The following is a 24387-nucleotide window of genomic DNA, read 5'->3' as shown; positions in this document are numbered from 1 at the left end:
TTTTAAGTACATCATGTTGGCACTTCCTGGACTGTCCACTGAAAAAATCAAGGCTGGTGTGTTTGATGGTCCACAAATTCCACAGCTCATCAAAGTTGAACATTTCACTGGGACTATGTCAGATCTTGAGAAGAATGCTTGGTTATCATTCAAAGATGTTGCCAAGAACTTTCTTGGAAATACACGTGCAAGTAATTACAAAGAAATTGTTCAGAAACTATTGGAGAGCTACAAAGCGCTTGCTTGCAACATGAGTATTAAACTACATTTTCTGCATTGCCATCTTGCCAACTTTCCGGAAAATCTTGGTGCTGTTAGCGATGAGCAAGGTGAATGATTTCACCAAGATTTGAAGGTTATGGAAGACCATTACCAGGGTAGATGGGATGTACATATGATGGCTGACTATTGCTGGAGCATCAAACGTGATTGTCCTCAAGTTAAACACTCCAGAAAAAGCTATAAATGTACATTTTTACCTTAAATACTTCCATATATATTTTTATATATATATATATATATATATATATATATATATATATATATATATATATATATATATATATATATATATATATATATCTATATATATATATTATAAATATATATATATATATATCCTTTGTAAAAAACATGATAGTGTTAAAAAACATATTTGTCATGCCTATTTCTTATATATTTCATTTTGTGTTCATATTTGTACTATTTAAAAAAAAACAAAACACTTTTTAGGTACAGTAGTTTACATATTTTTGAGAAGACAAAAATCCTATAGTTCAAAAACTTGACATGATAGAGAAAAACTGAGATCATTTCTGGATTCAGCATCCAAAAATTAATTAAGAACAGTTGTCTGACCTAACTCCTAAAAAATTGCGTTCCCCAGTGTAATAGTCAAATTGATCAATGAGTACAGTAAGTATTTAGTTGCCACATGCCACTCCAACCTGTCTATTTTTTTATTACACAATGTTTTATGGAAAATAAATCTTTTCAATTTTTATAAGTGTAATCTAATCTTTAATAAATATATATATATATATATATATATATATATATATATATATAAATATATACACAGAGAGAGAGTTGAAAACAGAAGGTTACATACACTAGCTAAAAAGACACATATGCATGTTTTTCTCAGAATAAACTTTTCTTGCTTTAGGTCACTTAGGATTACCAAAATTATTTATATTTGCCAAATGCCAGAAAAATGAGAGAGAGAGTGTTTCAAAGAATTTTTATTACTTTCTGCAAAGTTAAAGTTTGATGAACCAAACTTGTGCAAGTTCACAATTTTCTTCCTGAGATATTGGCTGTTTTCTTTTGATTTCCTGTGATGCTACACAAAGAAACATTGTGTTTCTGTTGTGCATTAAAATACATCAACAGGTATGTATCAGATGTTGCCAATAAACCTACAGTGTTTTCCCAAAAATAAGACACTGTATTATTATTTTTGGTCTCGAAAAAGGGCTCATTTTCAGGGTAGGGCAGATCCTCGCACTCCACTGCACTGCATCCCAGGATTCTCTGACGGAAGGAATCAATCGGTATCGCTGAACGTGGTGAGTGTGTGTGATCTGATGTGTGATTGTGTGCGCAATCTAATGTGTGTATGCGATCTGATGGGTGATTGTGCGTGGAAACTAATTTATGTGTGCGCAATCTAATGTGGCAGTGTGTGCCATCTGATGTTTGTGGGTGTGTGATCTGATGTGTGTGTTATCTGATATGTGTGGCTGTGCGATTTGATGTGTGTGGGTGTGCGTTCCAGTGCAGGTCCTTCCATTCAGCATCTGATGAGTATAATTGCAGGGTCTTCTGTCTTCTTTCTTCTCTCTTTTGAGGAGTCTGCTTTCTATTATGAAGTATCTTGCAGCATTCTTTAACCTTTTTTAGCTGCATGGACACTTCATTATTGAACCACGGCTAGGGCTTATTTTCGGGGTAGGGCTTATAGTTAAACCTTATGCCGAAAATATTTAAATTTTCTGCTAGGGCTTATTTTTTAGGTAGGTCTAATTTTCGGGTAAACATATGACACCATCATATTGCTGTCCCATATCGTTTAAAGGTACAATACTCTTAGTGTATATAAACTTTTCACTTTGCAGAAAGCAATACAAAAGCCTCAAAACATTCTCTCTCATTATTCTGGCATTTTGCAAATATAAACAATTTGGGTTATGTGTCTTTTAGATAGTGTATGTAAGCTTCTGGTTTCAACTATTCAACTGTAATATATATATATATATATACATGTGTGTATATATATATATATACATATATATATATATATATATATATATATATATGTCTTAAAGTAACAGTATAACAGTATGACTCTTTACAGTTTAGACGAAGTACAAACTAAAGCAACAAATATGATTGCAATATGTGACCAAAAAATCACACCGAAACCTTCATAAGTTATAACCTTATTGGACTGTGAAAGTCAGTTATTTGCTCTAACATTATTTAGGTAGGATCAAATTGTGATGAATTAAATTTGGTCACATTTCTCTACAATGTGATTTTAAGCCTTTGCCATTTGTAGAATTTTTTACTACTTCATACTTCTGTGGTATGTGCATGCAACTCAATTTCTTATCTAAGGTATAGAAGCCATGCTTTAAGGATTTTACCAGTTCCAGTTTCTTTTATATAAGGGCACAACTGAATTTGTTTTTTTCTTGAAGAATAAGGTTTTAACTATAAATTATAATTCTGACAATATTTCCTGTTTTAAAAAAAATCCAATACAGAATGGTTGATTTTTATACATTTTTTTTGTCCTATAGTAACACTTTAGTTTTTTCCTTTATTCCATACTCTCACTAATCCTAAAAGATATACAGGTGAACCTTAGTTTATGAGAACAATCCGTTCTGGGAATGTGCTTGTAAACTAAGTTACTCGTCTAGCAAAGCAAAATTTCCCATAGGAAATAATGCAAGCTCAGACAATTAATTCCACAACTTGTTCAATCTCCCATCCTGGTCCCCTATTGTGCTATTCCACACATGCACAAACACACACAAACACACACACACACACACACACACATATATTATGCTCACCTCACTTTCCAATCACTTGCCGGCCTCCTGGTTCTTGTAGTTTGCCGCTACAGGATGTGTATCGGGTAACAATCGGACCAATGCCGGAGCTTCCGCTGCCAGTGCGCTGTCGTCAAAGGCAAGAGCCTCTGATTGGTCAGCATGCTGCCTTTGAGAAACGGATGTGTATCAGGTAACCATCACGATGATGGAGGAACGTCCACTGTCAGCCGCTTCTCAAAGGCAGCGCGCTGACCAATCAGAAGCAAGTGGCTTCTGCCTTTGACATCAGTGCACTGGCAGAGGAAGCTCCGGCATCGGTCGTAATTGTTACCTGATACACATCCGGTACCGGTGAACTACAAGAACCAGGAGGCCGGCGAGGGAACGGAAGATAAGGTGAGCATAATATGTGTGTGTGTGTGTGTGTGCGTGTGTGTTTGTCTGTGTTTATGGGTGTTTGTGCATGTTTGTGGGGACTGCAAGAGAGGGTCAGAGCGCAATGAAAGTTCAGAACCAGAAGTGTGTGCGGTGAGTATTTGCTCGTACAGCAAAGCTTGCTCACTGAGTTACAAATTTACAGCAATCTTTGCTCATATAGCGAAATACTCACACACCAAGTTACTCGCAAACCGAGGTTCCACTGTACTGTACACTTTTCTTCACATAAGTGAAGTGACCATGTGGTAACCCTTTGGGAATGGCATGGCTGTATGTTCCCTTAAGAAGATCACTATCGCTTTTAAAAAAAACTACCTATGTGATGTGATAAATGCAAGACTCTCACGGACAACACCCTATAACATAAGCACACATGATATATAATATATATATATATATATATATATATATATCGTATTTTTTGCTTTATAAGGCGCACTTTTGTTCCCCCAAATTTTGGGGGAAAGTAGGGGGTGTGTCTTATAAACCGAATATACGGGGGGTGTATGTATATATATATATATATATATACTGCAGGGTCCGCTCTGGAGTGGTGCTGGGGGCAGGTGAAAGCTGCGGGCGGCAGCGTTAGATCTCTTGCTCCCGCTCATATAATATGCACAGCCGCTGTCCATCAGCGTAGTGCTGAAACCGCATCGCACTGATGGGCTGGGGCAGTGGGGCATATTATATCTGCCTGTGCTCCCTTTGATTGCACATGATCCCCCCTGTGTTAGATATGGCCCCCATACTGCGGCCCATAATAAAATAAAAAAAGCTTTACTTACCTCTAGCGCTGATCTCCCGGTCTCCTGCTGCTGCTGTCTGTGATCAGGTACACAGAGATGATATTACTCTGCTGTGCCGATCACATGACCGGCAGCAAGAGCCAGGAAGTGGAGGAAGCCGGAGCTCAACTGCAAGGAGGGAGACACGAGGAGGGACAGCGCTTAGAAGGTAAGGAAAGAGTGTTTTATTTTATTATGGGCAGCAGTATGGGGGGCATATCTAACAGAGGGGAGGTGTGCCATCCATAGTGGCCATGGGCAGCAGTATGGGGGCCATATCAAACACAGGGGACATGTGCCATCTATAGTGGCCATGAGCAGCAGTATGGGGGCCATATCAAACACAGGGGACATGTGCCATCTATAGTGGCCATGGGCAGCAGTATGGGGGCCATATCAAACACAGGGGAGATGTGCCATCTATAGGGGCCATGGGCAGCACAGGAGGATGTGTCCCAGCACAAGGGGGCTATACTCAATATAAGGGGGCCATATCCAGATTAAGGAAGGCTAATTTTAGGATTGGGGCAATGAGGGACATATACCCTATATGCTTTGTTAGACGGACACTGGCATTATAAGATGGACCCCATTTAACATTAAAAAAAAAATTCTCTTTTCCTTCACCAAATTTGGAGGTGCGTCTTATAATCAGGGGCATCTTATAAAGCGAAAAATATGTTATATATACAATATTTGATAAAGTAATATATATTACTCTAATAAAGAGATAAACACATAATGCGTGGTCCTGTGGTTAATTCTGTTGCTTTGAAGCACTGGGGTACTGGGTTGAAATCCTACCAAGGACAACATCTGCAAAGCTTTTGTATGTTTTCACCGTGTTTGCATGTGTATCCTCTAAAAGCATACTAAAAAGGCATTTAAAGGGACTCTGTCACCGGGTTTTTGCTACCCCATCTGAAAGAATAATAACATATACTGAAAAATTTGCAATTTTATTTAAAGTGTGCCATACGACCTGACATATGAAAAAGTAGGTAGGTGCTGCTAAGGACAGTTCTACTTTTTCATATATGAGGCCGTATGGCACACTTTAAATCAAAATGTTTTAAAGTAGGAGTGCCCCAAAGAGATTTGCCGTGACGTGGCGGGGTAGCTCAAGAAATTGCAATTTTTTTGGCAAAAATCTCAAATCTTTAACCCTCCATCACATACAATAGGCCTGACAGGCACATTTCTTTTACTTTCATTTCTCCTTCCTCACGAGATTGTGAGGAAATCCCCTCCCTCCAGGTAGTCTCCTGTCTCTAGCAGCTCTGTGAAACCTCATACCACAGTTGGATTGCAGAGCTTCAGGAGGACAGATATAACTGCACTAATCTCTCAGGCTCATTGTATGTGAACACGTCACACTCAATAAGGTTGGTATTTTATGGTTTTATTCATCACATGCTCTGCAAGTGTAATTTTTCTGGGGAAACTTCAGGATCTAATTCTAATTGAATATGTGTTTAATAGTACTTAAGGTACCTTAAAATTAAGTTTGTTTCCATAAATTTTCTTTGTAGAGTTTTTTGACAGAGTCGAACTGGGGATAATTTTGCGGGAGTTTTGAAATGTTTGTATTTCAGAGTTATTAGTTTTATGTTAAGTAAATGGTTTTTTTTGCACCTGATTATGTGCAGTCTCTTTTATTACATCCCTATGAAGGTCACTGATCACTTTTAGAGCACTGAAATTGCAAACATTAGATATTATAGGTATTTTTCTAGCCTGCGCCTGACAGTCACATTGAATGTGAACTCGTTAAAACTGATATTGTGACGGAGGGTTAAAAAAGTGCAGTTTGGAATTTTTAGTGCAGTATATGTTATTTTTGTTGAGTTGGCTTTTTTATTTTTCCCCATCTGAGAGAAGCATAACGTGGAGCTAGAGAGTCTAATTCCAGTGCTGTATACTTATTGAGCTGTTTTCTGTAATTTTGATAAGACTAATGTTTTCTCTGCTGCAAATCTAGCAGTTATTTGAATGTAGAGCAGGGTTATGTCGAACTCATGCAGCTGCTGGACTACTTAGCAGCAGGCCAAGTAGTCCGCTAATTGTACTCTTCTGTAATTAAACCGTGATTTTAAACCGTGATTTTATCAAAACTACACTACTCAGCCCAGTAAATGACATATTGCTGAAATCAGGATTCCTTTTTCTTCATCATGCTGCTTTCAGATTAGGTGGAAAAAATGTGGTGACAGAGTTCCTTTAAGTTTGTGAGTCCCAAAGGGGGTAGTGATATTAACATTTGTACCGCACTGTGAAAATAATAGTGCTGTATAAGTGAGTAAAATAAACAAATAAAACGGAAAAAAAGGAGCCATCCCTCATGGACATTTTTTTGCAAGTCTGTAGTTCCCCTTGATGAAACCAATGTGTTCAAATATAGTTAAGGGATGGTGCCATTCTAGAAAGAAAAGAAAATTTATGCAAGAGGGAGTGAACAAATGTCAATGTTTAGCATGCAGATTGCAAAGCTAGTAAGACCCAATTTTATTGTAGGGGATCACAGTTTAGCCTCATGACTGTATACAAAAAAATATATGGAATGAATAAAGGGGAAATGAAAATTACTTTTTTTACAAGAGCAGGCAGAGATTTATAGGTTGTGCAAGAGAAGTAAAAAGGACATGGTGGGATAAATAATCTGATGGACAATTCAGTTATAGAGTAAAAAAAATTGCTTGCTTGTTTAGGGAGAATCTGTCATTAGTTAAGTGAAAACCAGGCAATTTTTTATATCTATTTTTTTCCCACTAGTCCCTTGAGTATTCTAGGTTTATTGTATATATTTTTAATCTGTTATAGGGTTCCATAGATATGGTCTTCAGACAAATCTTCAAACTTGAAAATACCTGGTTACAATTGTGCAGTCAGGCTATTATTCATGCTGCTCATAGTTTCAGTGGCATGAATCAACTGTTAACTAAAGTTAAACAAATAAATTTAAGTGTTAAGGAATTCTACTCAACCTTCAAAAACATCTACGCTTGCTAAAATGGTAATTTTTAAAATTTCTTTGGTGTGAATTCAACCAGATTTTTATGAACCAAAAAATTCCATCCATCCAAATTTACATCAGCAATGCTGAAATCCCAAGGGCCTTTGTCACTAAGTTTAGTTTTCTGAATTTTGCTAGGCCCAGGAGGGTTCTGACCATTTGCCTGAAAAAGTTGTGGCCAATGATGTTATGGCATGCATTTCAAACTTTGTGAACACATTTTCAGAACAATCCTGGGCCTAGAAAAATCGGAAGCCTTGGCTGAGGTTCTAGGGATTTCAGTGCTACTGACATCAATACAGAAACTTGACGAGGACTGAATGGGTGGTGGTGAGGAGTGGAGGAGACAGAGAGGTGAGTGGGCAGGTAAATATAAAGACATAATTTTTTACATATTTTTATTATGCACTGAAGTCTGGAGAGACCCCAGAACATAATAAAGAACATAAAGTTCACAGAGAATAACTTCTCTTTGAATCAAATTTCCTGGGAAAAATTGCTTGAACAGGTGAATTCTAAATGTGCCTCATCCGCTCATCTCTGCTGACAAGTTTCTATTAAAATCAATAATATTAACTGAATTGCTTGATTTAGGAGAAACTAGGGTACAAGGGAGACTGTGTTGGGAAGAATCAAAAACAGATTCATGTAATTTTTTTTTTTTTTGCTTATAGTGGAGAAAATATAAAGAAAAAACACAATAATTTCTATTTTTCACATTTTTTTTTACAACCACGACAAATTGCTAAAATCATTTTAAATTCAGATCCCCTTACCATAGAAATCCTTTTATTGCTGATTTCCCCAATTACTCTAACTGGTGTATTAGCCCAGATTACAGAAGAAAATCAGTCTCTTCTCTGCATAGCAAAGCTGTATGGATATACTACGATCTAGCAGCTCATGTTTTTTTTTTTCCTATAGCCAGAGATAACATGATCTTTGGGTCAAGATGAAGAAGCACTGCCATTGCTTTCTAATCTGTATTCACAGAGCCTGTTCAATGATAATAAATCACGTCTACATTCTCTAATACAAGTCTAGCTATATACGAAAGCAAGCTCCGTTCTCCCAAGGTTGCACAATGTGTGCAGAAACTCTTTTATGCAGTGACGTTTTAAATTGTCACAGCAGAATTGAACAGGAACTGCTCAAACATTTATAGTCTATGGGCATCCTAAAGTAAAAAGAACTGTTTTAAATGTATTGTAATAAATAGAGATGAGCGAACCTGTCAAGGTTCAGTTCGGGTTCACCAACTTTCCAGCTGCTCGCCGAACAGTTCATCAAACAGTTTGCAGAACCATTCTACAAACATATCTGAATACCGGTTAAGTAGAAATGGAGGAGTGAAGGAACGGCATCTTCCAAGGAGAATGATAGAATTATAGAATGGTCGAGTTAGAAGGGACCTCAAGGGCCATCGAGTACAATCCCCCGCAAATGCAGGTCTTTAAAATCATCCCAGCTATGTGTTTATCCAGTTTCCGCTTGAAGATTTCCATTAACGGACAGCTCACCACCTCCCGTGGTAGCTTGTTCCACTCTCTGACTGCCTTCACTGTCAGAAACTTTTTCCTAATGTCTAATCTGAATCTCCTTCCTTTTAGTTTCAGCCCATTGCTTTTTGTACTTCCTTGTGCTAATGAGAATAGGGTAGTTCCTTCTGTACTGTGACTTCCTTTCCGATATTTGTAGACCACTATTAAATCTCCTCTCAGCCTTCTTTTTTGCAAACTAAACATTCCTAGTTATTTTAGCCATTCTTCATTTGACATGGTATGCTGACCTTCTACCTTCTTGGTTGCTCTTCTTTGGACTTGCTCCAATATATCGATATCTTTCTTGAATTGGGGTGCCCAGAACTGTACACAGTATTCCAGGTGGGGTCTGACCAGGGCAAATTATAGGGGAATAATTGCCTCTCTTGATCTAGATTCAATGCTTGTCTTGATTCATCCCAGAATTTTTTATGTCTTTATTAGCTGCAGCTGCACACTGTTTGCTCATGTTGAATCTAAGATCTACTATTATGCCCAAGTCCTTTTCCCTGGTACTATCACCTAGTTCTATTAATCTCATACTATATATGCTCTTTACATTTCTTTTAACCAAAAGTAGAACTTTGCATTTGTCTCTGTCATAGGAATGGTTACAAGATATGATTAACTGGTTGTTAAATGCAAATAAACCGATGGGCGGTCAAAATAATTAAGGATTGAAACCACATGATGATGCATACATATATAAATAAAAAAGGTACAAACCTCCTAATGATACTACATGCACTTCACAAATTTAATAAAATATGCTACAGAACATAATGCACAGATCTACACAGAATAAGCACAAAACACTTGATAATAGCACATAAACACTACAGATTTGGCAAAATATACAACAGATTACATGATGGCTTTTAAATATATATATATATTTTCTTTTTTCATAAAAAAATATGTTTATTGTAAACTAAAAAAAAACAAAAAACCCACTAGAATTATAATTGAATTAGCACAAAAGCGGTCTCTTTATAAGAGGACACTCCCATTTCATAACAATATCAACATCCGAAAAAATGTATTAATGGCATTTCTTCAAAAAAAGGAGCACAAAATGTCCCAAGTAATAAACAATCTTTATTAAATAATTTACAAAACACCACACCCAATAAAAGGGATGTATACAGCAAAAAATATATATATGCGGACTAGCAGCAACTAATATATTGCACATAAATCTCTCTACTGATTAAAGTGACAGGTGCTATATAGCGATCCACAACATCACCTCCTTAATAATTATGTCTATGAATGGGAATATTTAATAATTTATATTATGCTTCATATAGCAAGTATATCAATACCCATACCAAAACACACTAGTTTGTTCAATTGGAGGAATAAAACGATGTAAAGTCGCATATACTATGCACATGACTATTCAGTCTCTAATATACAATGTGCACCAATGTACCAGCTGTGAGTGGGGGTGGAACGGTTTTTAAGTTATATCCTACTAAGGCACTAAGCCCTACGTATATGTAGGATTAATCACAAGTTACATGCCAGGTGCAAGTCTACCGGTCACTGCTGACAAGCTCCCACCGGTAGGAGACTTAATGATGTCAGTCAAGCGCCGAGTGAACCAGACATCCGGCCGCACTCACCCACCATTCACAGTATGTTACCTGGATAGTTGAACAAACATTGTGCTGCTATGCCGCTTACCCCTTAGGGCTTAGTGCCTTAGTAGGATATAACTTAAAAACCGTTCCACCCCCACTCACAGCTGGTACATTGGTGCACATTGTATATTAGAGACTGAATAGTCATGTGCATAGTATATGCGACTTTACATCGTTTTATTCCTCCAATTGAACAAACTAGTGTGTTTTGGTATGGGTATTGATATACTTGCTATATGAAGCATAATATAAATTATTAAATATTCCCATTCATAGACATAATTATTAAGGAGGTGATGTTGTGGATCGCTATATAGCACCTGTCACTTTAATCAGTAGAGAGATTTATGTGCAATATATTAGTTGCTGCTAGTCCGCATATATATATTTTTTGCTGTATACATCCCTTTTATTGGGTGTGGTGTTTTGTAAATTATTTAATAAAGATTGTTTATTACTTGGGAAAAAAAAAAAAAAAAAAAGGGGTAAGCGGCATAGCAGCACAATGTTTGTTCAACTATCCAGGTAACATACTGTGAATGGTGGGTGAGTGCGGCCGGATGTCTGGTTCACTCGGCGCTTGACTGACATCATTAAGTCTCCTACCGGTGGGAGCTTGTCAGCAGTGACCGGTAGACTTGCACCTGGCATGTAACTTGTGATTAATCCTACATATACGTAGGGCTTAGTGCCTTAGTAGGATATAACTTAAAAACCGTTCCACCCCCACTCACAGCTGGTACATTGGTGCACATTGTATATTAGAGACTGAATAGTCATGTGCATAGTATATGCGACTTTACATCGTTTTATTCCTCCAATTGAACAAACTAGTGTGTTTTGGTATGGGTATTGATATACTTGCTATATGAAGCATAATATAAATTATTAAATATTCCCATTCATAGACATAATTATTAAGGAGGTGATGTTGTGGATCGCTATATAGCACCTGTCACTTTAATCAGTAGAGAGATTTATGTGCAATATATTAGTTGCTGCTAGTCCGCATATATATATTTTTTGCTGTATACATCCCTTTTATTGGGTGTGGTGTTTTGTAAATTATTTAATAAAGATTGTTTATTACTTGGGACATTTTGTGCTCCTTTTTTTGAAGAAATGCCATTAATACATTTTTTCGGATGTTGATATTAGAATTATAATTGACATACTGCCAATACTGATTTATTACGTATGAAAAAGCTATCATGTGTGCTCAATCCATTAAAAATCCAAAATGTCGAGAAGAAAAAAGGCACTATAACAAGGAAAATCAAGTAGTAATAAGTAGCACCCCATCCAAAAAAGTCCATAATCGGATAAATAAAAATCCCATGTGAGTCCATAATTTTTCATGTAGGTTTCTCTCAGGATACATTTTTATACTGCATACAGGATACCATATTGTGAAATATATCACAATCTGGTGCTAGTCCCCATCCTTATTTTTCAGATCGCCGCACAGTCCACATCAGATAGGAATCCAGTGCAAGAAAGCAAGATTAGAAACTTCAAAAGGAAACATCCAACACATTAATGTGAACACGGCATAAAACAAATCACAGGGGGAGAAAAAAACTCCAACCCAGATGCAACATCAGAATGTATGAAGCACATTATATTGTACTGACTGGATGAGGTACAAGTGATACTATGGTATAAAAATCTTATTTGCTGTGCAGACAACAGCATGAATTATAATCTATATGTTACAAAAATGCATATACAAACTTATACTGCATATATAAATGTATGAACCCATGTACATTTCATACATTACGTTATAGATAGTTGGATGTTCTAAATCTATTATAGGGAGATTGCTGTAATAGCAGGACATTCTTGTATATAGAAGTCGATATAACAAAAGAAGTATCTATATATACATACATATATATATATATATATATATATATATATATATGTATATATATATATATATATATTTATATAACTACAGTACAGACCAAAGGTTTGGACACACCTCATTCAAAGAGTTTTCTTTATTTTCATGACTCTAAAAATTGTAGATTCACATTGAAGACATCAAAACTATGAATTTACACATATGGAATAAAATACTTAAAAAAGTGTGAGCAAACTGAAAATATGTCTTCTATTCTAGGTTCTTCAAAGTAGCCACATTTTGCTTTGATTACTGCTTTGCACACTCTTGGTATTGTCTTGATGAGCTTCAAGAGGTAGTCACCGGAAATGTTTTTCCAACAGTCTTGAAGGAGTTCTTAGAGATGCTTAGCACTTGTTGGCCCTTTTGCTCTGTGGTCCAGCTCACCCCAAACAATCTCAATTGGGTTCAGGTCTGGGGACTGTGGAGACCAGGTCATCTGGCGTAGCACCCCATCACTCTCCTTGTTAGTCAAATAGCCCTTACACAGCCTAGAGGTGTGTTTGGGGCCATTGTCCTGTTGAAAAATAAATGATGGTCCAACTAAACGCAAACCGGATGGAATAGCATGCCGCTGCAAGATGCTGTGGTAGCCATGCTGGTTCTGTATGCCTTCAATTTTGAATAAATCCCCAACAGTGTCACCAGCAAAGCACCCCACACCATCACACCTCCTCCTCCATGCTTCACGGTGGGAACCAGGCATGTAGAGTCTATCCGTTCACATTTTCTACAAAGACATGGTGGTTGGATCCAAAGACCTCAAATTTGGACTCATCAGACCAAAGCACAGATTTCCACTGGTCTAATGTCCTTTCCTTGTGTTCTTTAGCCCAAACAAGTCTCTTCTGCTTGTTGCCTGCCCTAAGCAGTGGTTTCCTAGCAGCTATTTTACCATGAAGGCCTGCTGCGCAAAGTCTCCTCTTAATAGTTGTTCTAGAGATGAGAAGGTGTGTCCAAACTTTTCATTCCATAAGGAAATTTGGTGTTTAGCTTTAATATCCAAATGCCTCATGCAACATTAATGACTTTTGCCAATTTCCACCTCTAATGGGGCGAGAGACATGTTCCAAGGCATAAAAGCGAAAGTGTGTAGTATTACTATTATGGGTTGATATAAAGTGCCTCACAGCACCAGAATAAGTAGCATTGTAGCTTTCAATGTTAGATAGATGTTCCACAATTCTCCTTTTAGGTTTCCTAATAGTACATCCAATGTACTGTATATTGCATGATGTGCAGATAATACTGTACATTACATGGTGAGAATTGCAGTTGATTAAATTATTTGATAATACATTCCACATGATGTAAAGAAAATGAAGAAAAAAAGAATTTTTTTGTTTATTGCAAAATTGCACGCATTGCATCTGGGATAAGCGCACATGAAACATCCAATGATATTTAACCAATGAGTAGCTGTTCTCTTTTTTTTCTGGGATCATGCTAGGAGAAAGCATATTACCCAGCATAAATCCCTTACGGGCTTCACATTTACATCCCTGACCTATAATGTCACTAAGAATACTGTCCTGATTGACCACGGGTAGATATTTTAAAATATCATTCTTAATTGGAGGAAACTGTGGACTTAAAGCTGTAGTAAATGTGAGAGAAAAATTGTTGTCTTTAATCAATTTATCATGTGATTTGACTAGCAGTATGGTATCCTGTATGCAGTACAACAATGTATCCTGAGAGAAACCTACATGCAAAATTATGAACTCACATGGGATTTTTATGTATCCGGTTACAGACTTTTTTGGATTGGGTGCTACTCCTTACCGCTGGATTTTTGTGCGTTTTTCTTCTCAACATTTTGGATTTTTAATGGATTGAGCACACATGATAGCTTTTTCATACGTAATAAATCATTATTGGCAACATGTCAATTATAATTCTAGAGGGGTTTTTTTTGTTTTGTTTTGTCTTCTTTTATTCTTTTGAGTTTACAATAGACATTTGTTTTTTGTTTATGAAAAAAAGAAAATATCTATGTAAAAGCCATCATGAAATGTGTTGTTGCATACTTTGCCAAATCTGTGGTGTTTATGTTCTATTATCAAGTGCTTTGTGCTTTTTCTGTGTAGATCTGTGATATTTTCTTAAATGTGTGGTGTGTATGTACTATCATTAGGAGGTTTGTACCTTTGTTTTCCGTTTTTTTGTAGACGTATGCATCATTATGTGGTTTCAATCCTTAATTATTTTTTGACCGCCCATTGGTGTATTTACATTTAAAAACCAGTTAGTCATATCTTGTAACCATTCCTATGACTAAGAGCATCCTTTTGTGTGCGAGAAATGCATCAGATGTTAACATGCTGCAGTTTGTTTAGTGTTTTTAAAATGCTTTGAATAATTGATTTTTGATTTTTCTCATCACTCCTTAGAAGACGCTGTTCCTTCACTACTCCATTTCTATTTTACTGGTCGACGCCTTACGAGAGGATCTGGCACCAATTTCCTATCTCATGGATTGAAACTGCTACATACAGTGAGGTGAGCGTCCCCTTTTTTTTTATCTTTGAACTCCATTGAATTCAATGAGAGGACATTTTTTTGTGTTAGTTATGGCTAGGGGAGCTGCACGAGAAAGAAAATAATGTAAAAAGCAGGACATTAATATTTATTGAGTCTCTTATAGGGCTGTAACATTGCTTCCGGGTCGACTCATTAGCCCTCAAACATATTCACTGCTTCCCCCACCCACTGGTAGTCCCAGGGTCTCTAAATAGTTTCAGTCAGCCCCAACATCCTGTGTGACAGCATCTCTAATTAGTTGAAATCACACATGCTGTCTGGGTCCCATAATGGAGTGTGTAAAATAAATAACTGAAAAATAAGCATACGATCCCCCGTATATTGCTACCCAGTGTAGATAAAGCAGACAGCTACAGGGTGCAGCTCCAAGCCATGTACTTATCTTGGCTGTGTTTCAAAATACGAGGGACCTCATGCAGCTTTTTAAAATTATTTAATTAAAAATGTTTAAAAATGGCATGCGGTACCCCCCAATTTTGATACTCAGCCAAGATAAAGCAGACAGCTGGGGGCTGGCATTCTCAGGCTTGGGAGGCCCATGGTTATTGGCCCCCCAGCCTACAGCTGCCAAGAATTTGCACATCTCTATGATGCAACAACCACGGCACTTTACCAAGATCCTGATGATTTTCCTGGTGCTGTGGCAATTGGGGCAATATAAGGGGTTAATGGCAGTTCACAGCTGCCACTAAACACTAGATTAGTAATGGGAGGTGGTCTATGAGACCCACAAATTACTAATTCTGTAAGTGAAATGAAATAAACACAAAAATTTAAAAAATTCTTTATTTGAAAGGAAATTCAAACCCCCCCACTTCTATCACCTCTTTATTAACCCCAAAACACCCAGGTCTGACAGAATCCACACAAGGTGCCATGACGATATCGGCTCTACTATATTATTAAGTTGAAGCGCATGGACACAGAACAAGACCACCCACTGCAACTTCAGGAAGAGACTGACTGAGCCCTAGCTGTGAGCGGTGATGTCATTGAGTTTACCTGCGGTCACAGCTGAAGGTTCCCATGGCACCTAACGTGTGACCGCAGGTCAACTCACCTTAGGTGAACTGATTGAACTTATTGATCTCACCTCAGGGGAATTGAGTTCAATCAGACTTGCCTTTCTTGGCAGAAAACCGTGGGTTTTTTTGCCAAGAGATGCAGGTTTGGTGCTGAAATTTATTCTCAATTTCCTGCACCAAATATGCTTTTCCTGGTTAAAAATTGCATCAACACTACTTCCAAAGCACATCATGTTTAGATGCTTTATCCCTAGAATATGCCGATATGGTGCAGGAATTTTGTGCATAAATTTCAGCACCAAATCTGCATCTCTTGGCAAAAAAACACCAAAAAATGGCTTTGATACTGTTTTGGTGTAATTTTCTGCCAGACGATGCAAATTTAATGCTGAAATATCTGCACCAAATTTCTGCAACAAATTTGCGTGTGCTGGCAGAAAACCCACACCGAAGCCGTGTCAAAACTGTTTTTGTGCATATTTTTTGCCAAGAAATGCGGATTTGGTGCTAAAATGTATACACCAAATTTGTGCAGTAAATGTCCATCTGGCAAAAAAAACCATGTAATCATGATGCAGTTTTGATGCGATAATGATCTGGGTTTCTTGCCAGAAGATGTAGACTTGGTGCAGGAACTTGATGGATAACTTTCCATACCAAATCTGCATCTCTTGGCAGGTCTGATTGATATAAGTTTACTGGAGGTCAGGTCACTGAGTTGAATAAGTTCACCTGATGTGAGATTACCTGCGGTCATAGGTGGAGTATCATGGGACTGCACATAAACTCAGTGACATCACTGCTCACAGCTGGGGCTTAGTAAGTCTCTGCCCCAAGCTGTAGCGGGCAGTCAAATTATGTGCCCGTGTGCTGAGACTTCAGGATGTAGCAGTGTCAAGATCGTTGCAGGACCTCGTGTGTATTACAATGGACCTGAGTGTTGTGGGGTTAATAAAGGGGTGAAAGAGGGTATTTTTTTATTTCCAATTGAGTTTTTTTTCGGTGTTTGTGCTTATTTGTTTTTATTTACAGGATTAGTAATGGGAGGTCTTAAAGACCCTCAAATTACTAATCTAGAGCTTAGTGGTAGCTGTGAACTGTCATTAACCCCTTATATTACCCTGATTGCCCCCACATCAGGGCAATCGGGATGAGTTGGGTAAAGTGCTAGACTTGTCACATCTAATGGATGCAACTGTGATGGCTTGCTGCAGGCTGCTTTTTTAGGCTGGTGGTGGCCAACAACCATGGGCCTCCAAAGCCTAGAATTCCAGCCCCCAGCTGTCGGCACGGCATTACCAAGGCTGGGTATCAAAATTTGGGGGACCACATGACTTTTTAAAAAATATTTATTTAAATACTGAAATAAAAGCCTCATGGAGTCCCTCGTAGTTTGATACACGGCCAAGATATTGTGCACAGCTGGGAGCTACAGCCTGTAGCCGTATGCTTTATCTGTACTTGGTACCAGTATATGGGGGCCATGCGCCATTTATTTGTTTATTTATTTTCCCTCACTTGGACAAATATCTACTGTGAGGTCACCAAATCAGAGATGCCAAAACGCCGGCAGTCTGACTGCAGCCAATTACAGGTGCTGGGCGGGGGAAGCAGTGAATCCTCATTAGGGATAATTAGAGTAGTGTTACAGCTGCTATGAGACTTGTAAGTCTATCCTGCTTTAATAATTTTTCTTCCTTTTTTCACATTGATTTCTCTGGCCAATCACAGCCATGTCAAATATTGACATGGCTGTGATGGGGCCAAAAGTGGATGGTTTCTGCAATAGTGTAATTGCGAACAGTTACTGAGCAAAGACAAACTCTGCCAATTTTTAAGACAAGTGTTTGTGAATTGGATTCTAAACTAAACGACCAAAGGCAGCTTCCAAATTTGAGATTAGCAAACCTTTTTCAAACAAGTTCTCTCATCTATAACATTAAATTAACTTTTTAATAACAGGATTCAAATGAGCTATTGGTTTCCAATGTCTGTTCTACACATTTTACACTGATTTCTATAAAAATATTTACATGCTTTCAAATCTAACACATTTACTACACTAACCTGTTTCAGGTTCGACAGAAAAATATGGTTGTCCTTCAATAATGCTGTAAATAACTTTGGCACTGTTTCCATAAGAAGGATCATCTGCATCAGCAGCAGTTACTTGAACTACAAAGGTACCTGTGGGAAAAGAAGAAGATTGCATTATTTGCCAATTTCAGATGAATTTAGTAACTAATATTGACCTATAAAAATTCAATTATCGAATGTTAATTATTTAAAATGTTTTCTTTTTCAATTTTTAAACAAATTATTATTGAGATAGAACAATTTGGAAAGTATGATACCATTAATTATAAGTTAATGCTTCATAATAGTGGGAGTAAGCAACTAATGACCATGTAATTTTCCATTTTTGCTTTGTTTCCTTCTTCTCCCCTTCTCCCAAGAGCCATAACTTTTTTTTGTTCTTTCCAAATAGCCATACGAGGGCTTGTTTTTTGCAAGACGAGTTGTATGGTTTTTTTTATTACATTGTTCATTTAATCATGTGATAATGCATTTGAAAGAGTGAAAAATTAAGGAAAACATATAAATGGCAAAAAAGTGTAATTCCACAAATGATTTTTTTATTTACTATATTCACTATGTGGTAATAGGATACCCTGAGTCAGTACTAGTACACAGATACTAATCATTTACAGGTTGTTTTTTTCTTTAGGTGGTAAAAAAAAGTTTTAGACATTGATAAGAATTTTTTTCCTTGTGTCGCCATTTTCCGTGACCAATACTTTTTCATTCTTTTAGATATGTGAAAGCTTTCTTTTGCATGTTGAGGTGACATTTTTACTGAAACACTTTTGCAGTAGATGCAGCATTTTGATTACCTCATATTGCATTGTGTTGCAATGCTGCCAAACAACTATAATTCTGGCATTTTTATTATTTTTCTCATTATGTTATTTACTGATCAGGTTAATTTATTTTATATTTTCATAGTTTTGACTTTTATGAATGCAAGGATACCAAAAAACTGTATTTGTGTTTTATTGTATTAATTGCTTTATTTTTAAGTGGGCAAAAAGGGGGATTTAAACTTTTGTTGGGGGTTTCAGATTTTTAAAACAACTTTCTTAATCTTTTTTTATTCAATTTAATGGTCCTCTTAGAAGACTGGAAGCTCTGATCATCCCATGTCTTGTGCTGTACATAGCAGTGGGCCAACACCGTAATAATTTGTTTACTATATTCAAGTGGTATGGCCATATGCTTTCCTTGTAGAGTTAGTGCAAATTGATTCACTAGATCCAATTATTTGGCCGTGTCAGTAATTTGTGTTCTCTGGATGAGGGCCCGGAGGTCTTCCTCCTACCTGATAGCAGTCCTGGCTTCTCTTTAGATTCCCCAGCTAATAAATAGAATAGCTGTGGATTTTGGGAGGTAAGCAGTGATTCTCAAGGTTATGGATGAAGTCTGAATCTATTAGAGCAAACTCTTTATCCATGTTTTTTCCTCATTGTTTACTGGTCAAGATATCATACATAACAGGTTTAAATTGGAATAGTTAATATTGGTTCATACATTAAGTTTCTAATGTCCACCCAGGTAGATAAGTTCAATGTATACAGATACCCCTTGCATGCTTTACATTCACATCTTAATAAATATGCAACTAGAAAAAAATAATAAAATAATTCCCAAATGCATAAAAAATGAAACTACAGGTTTATCTACAAATTCTTTCAACAACAAAATTCTTATATTTATTAATTGTGTTTAATATCTTGAATACTGAGCAAACTATACTGGTGACACAATCCTTATATCATCTATAAAGGCTATGGTATTTTAAAGTGTCTATTTTTTATAAGAATTTACTGATTTATATGCTTTGTTGTATCAGCATATGAATTTCTAGTGTGCTGTATGTAGTATCTTACATTTTGGTTTTTAATAATCTGGATTATAATAAAAGTTACTCTTTGTGGAACTCTATCCTTTTTTAGTGAGTCTATAGTAGATAAGCTAAACATACTCTACCATTTCACTAACATTACAACCAAAGGTATGCCATAAAAACAATAAGCAAATCAAAAAAAGTCCATGGAGCTTCTGTTAGGAGTCTCGACACAGAAACTAGCCAGATATTCCTCCGGAAGGACCTAGCCAATGAGTGGCTGTTTTTAAGGAGACCACCATAGCCACCATATTAAGTGGCCCTTTTAGTCAATATCCAACTCTTTGATGAGTTTAAAGATATGACAAGGGATATACCAAGGCCAGGTATCCATCCACAGACAGCTGTTTAGGGGTATTGCCCCTCATCAGTGTGGAGTAGGATTCTGGCTAGGTGGGAGCAATACCTAGTAGACCAGCAAGATACTCGGGGAGACCAGCCAGAGAAAACACTGTCGGCAGCCAGCAAAGGCACTCAACACAGTGAACTCCTAGGTGCATTGTCCCCTGGGAAGTATAAATCAAAAAAAGTCGGTGGAGCCTCTGTTAGGAGTCTTGACACAGAAAGTAGCCAGATATCCCTCCGGGAAGGACCTAGCCAAGGAGTGGCTTTTTTTAAGGAGACCGCCATAACCACCATATTAAGTGGCCCTTTTAGTCAATATCCAAGTCAATTTATACAGATATCTCTTGCATGCTTTACATTCACATCTTAATAAATATGCAACTGGAAAAAAATAACAAAATAATTCCCAAATGCATAAAAAATGAAACTACAGCTTTATTTACAAATTACATCCATTCCTTCAACAGCAAAATTCTTATATTTATTAACTGTGTTTAATATTTTGAATGCTGAGCGAACTATGCTGATGACACAATCCCTAATATCATCTATAAAGGCTATGGTATTTTAAAGTGTCTATTTTTTATAATAATTTACTGATTTATATGCTTTGTTGTATCAGCATATGAATTTCTAGTGTGCTGTATGTAGTATCTTACTTTTTATTTTTTAATAATCTGGATTATAAAAAAAGTTATACTTCTTGTAGTTCTATCATATTTCAGTGATTCTATAGTGCAGAGGTCCCCAACTTCAGTCCTCAAGGCCCACCAACAGTGCAGGTTTTTGGGATTTTCTTAGTATTGCACAGGTGTTAATGTAATTACCTGCCCAAATACTGGTTCCAACAGCAGTGCAATGCTAAGGAAATCCTGAAAACATGCACTGTTGGTGGGCCTTGAGGACTGGAGTTGGGGAACCTTGCTATAGTGGATAAGCTAAACATACTCTACAATTTCACTAACATTACAACCAAAGGTATGCCAAAAAACAATAAGGGGATATGCAAGAATACACCAAGTGGGAAATGTTTGCTACTAACCTATACAATGTGCATGGACAGGCTACCACAAATTAATTATGGAAACAATACAGGAAAATAGCCAATAAAGAATATATATATATATATATATATATATATATATATATATATATATATATATATATATATATATATATATATATAAAAATTGTATACTGCAAGGATATATTATATTATGGAGCAAAATGAACTACATTTGTAAAGATACGCTGAGTTTATATGTAAAATACTGGCCATAATATTTAGCATAATATAAATAGGGAATTTGATCAGGCCAGAGAAACATATCAAGATCTATACAGATCAAGATGTATCATTCCAGATAAGTAAATCCAGAATGAATGACAGTGCATGTGACAATTACAATAAATGACTCTGAGAAAACCATATTTATCAATGTAAATTTCTTACACGTGTAGCAACCACGCCCCTGACGAAGGCAACACAGCAAAAGCCACGTCAAGACCTGGTGCTGACACAGCAGAGGGAAGCCATGACCGTGGGTAATAACTCTTGATTTCTACACTTGTAGGAAATATACATCAATATTTATGGTTTTCTCAAAATCCATCTTTATATTATGCTAATTATTATGGCCAGTGTTTTACATATCAACACAGTGTATCTTTACAAATATAGTTTATTTTGCTGTCTAATATAATATATCCTTCTGCTGTGCTGCTTCTTTTTTCACTATTCATTGCACCTTGCGGTTTACAATTTTATATATATATATATATATATATATATATATATATATATTTGATACTAATCTTTATTGCCTATTTTCTTTTATTAGTTCCATAATTAATTTTGGTAGCCTGTGCATACCACTTGTAACTTCTGGTATACCATTTTAATTATATTATTTCATAAAATATATTTGATGCTAATCTTTATTGGCTATTTTCTTATATCTGTTCTACAATTCACTTACGTACATTCTTTTTCAAAAGTTACTATTAATTCTTTAATTCTTTTTTTACTTCACTTTTTGAGCTTTTTAGCCAGTTAAATAGTTAATGTATTTTTTATTTATGTGCTATTCTGAAGTCCTCTTTTTTGGGAAAAATGTTAAAATATGATTTTGTATTTCATACTTTATTGGCTTTTATAGAGGAGATTCAGTTCCATAATAATAAATTTGCTGGTCAGCAAAATTCTTATGAGGTAAGTTCTCACAACTTAAGACTCATCTCCAGGTTGCTATATAAATTACATTTTAGATTATGCATTAAAAATACATTATTTTCATCATCCTTTAACAATAAAACTAAATGGAAAAATGAAACAAATAGTGACCTAAAATAAAGATATAAAAAGTAGCTTGTACTTTTACAGAATATACTTTGGTATAATCTTTTCCTGTGATGGTGACCTTTGATCTATGGACTGAAAATATGATTACTTCAAAGTGAGTGCCCTTTCTTTTTTATTTAACCTTTCTATTCCTTTCTCAGTGTCCAGCTGATACTTTTCATGTTATATAGCTCAGTACTTGCAAGCGATTATTGTACTCTGTGATGCCACCATAAATTCATTATTACAATATTATAAAATCTTAAAGAAAATATTTAAAAAGTCAACAGGTCAAAAAGATAGGCCTTTAGGTCTATGTTTCACAAAATATCTGAGTTTTTTCATTATTTTGTCAAGACTTTTTATGTTGAATAGCTTTCTTTTCAGTCATATACTGTATTTAGCACTAATGCAACATAAACAACAAAATAATAATGCTATTTTTAAATATTTTCTTATTACTATTATTGGATAAGAATGAGCCTAAAATAATATCCATTCACAAAAGTATCCATTCATGAAGGCATGTAAAGAAAATAAACTACATGCCTTCACTAGAAATGCGGCAATAGAGTTTTCAACTTTTGTGGACTTTTTTTGTAACTTAACTGCATCTATTTGGATCTAAAAACAATTTTTGCAATTAGGTTTTATTTAAAATTTCCTTTTTATTCTTCTATAGATTTTGTGTTGCACTGTCTATTGCTGTCTGCAAATAGAGTTATCAGAGTTATCAGAATCTTTACTGAGCTCGTTCTAATGGAAATGTTTGTACCATATTTTCTGGCGTATAAGACGACTGGGCCAACTCCGGTTAAAATATAGCGTTTGCGATATACCATATATACTCGAGTATAAGCCAACCTGTGTAATGTGCCCATTGTTTAGTAATGTCCCCTGCAGTAACTTGCAGTAATGTACCCATTTTTTAGTAATGTGTCCTTTAGTAATGAGCCAATCATTTAGTAATGTGTCCTCTAATAATGTGCTCATTGTTTAGTAATGTCCCCTGCAGTAATGTGGCCATTGTCTAGTAATGTCCTTCTACTGGTCCCCTTCTTGTCCCCTTATTATGCTGTTTTTTTTGCAAACAATAAAAAATATTCTCACCTCACCTCCATTCCCGCGTTATCAGCTGCTTCTTGCAGACCGCAGGCACATAGATCCCTTAGTGATCTTATCCGGCGCACGGAGCCGCTGCTGCAGACTGCCATCATGGCTTTACTGCAGTTGAATGCTTTGCTGTGCCGTAAAGCATTCAAGTGCAGTAAAGCACTGACAGCAGCGGCGGTGGCCCCGTGTATGGGATGCAATCATGGAGGAGTGCTTCTTGAGGACTGCAGGCACATAGACCTCTCCATGATCATGTCCAATACCAGGACCGCCTCTGCTGTCAGTGCTTTACTGCAGTTAAATGCTTTACACCACCACCATAAAGCATTCAAATGCAGTAAAGCCATGTTGACAGGCAGCAGCCCCGTGCACCGCCGTATAAGATGGCACCCGGCATATACAATGACCCCCGACTTTTAAGAAGACTTTCAGGGGTTCAAAAGTCATCTTATACGCTGGAAAATATGGTTTATTTTTCCTTGATTTTGTTTGTGCTCCTTTCAGTTGATTTAAGACCACACCATGTATCAAATTTGAAAGGGAAGGAAAATAAAGAGTCTAAATAGTTGTCAAAAGATACATTTCTTATTAAATTATAAATTTAATTGCAAAAATTATTTTAGCCTTAAATACATTTATTTATATAAAAAAT

General features: G+C 36.4%; 1 protein-coding gene across 3 annotated transcripts in view; it reads right to left on the bottom strand.

The window, feature by feature from the left end:
* LOC142243203 (cadherin-10-like) overlaps positions 1 to 24387 on the bottom strand; it is a 758404-nt gene that overhangs the window by 211355 nt on the left and 522662 nt on the right. For all 3 annotated transcript variants that reach the window (XM_075314858.1, XM_075314857.1, XM_075314859.1), the window contains one exon: positions 18040 to 18159. In XM_075314858.1, coding sequence (XP_075170973.1) covers positions 18040 to 18159 — 120 coding nt within the window. The remainder of the gene's footprint in view (positions 1 to 18039; positions 18160 to 24387) is intronic.

Source organism: Anomaloglossus baeobatrachus, chromosome 6 (assembly GCF_048569485.1).
Source record: "Anomaloglossus baeobatrachus isolate aAnoBae1 chromosome 6, aAnoBae1.hap1, whole genome shotgun sequence".
NCBI lineage: Eukaryota > Metazoa > Chordata > Amphibia > Anura > Aromobatidae > Anomaloglossus > Anomaloglossus baeobatrachus.
Note: the sequence above shows the minus strand (reverse complement) of the source record. Positions and strands in the feature narration are given on the sequence as shown.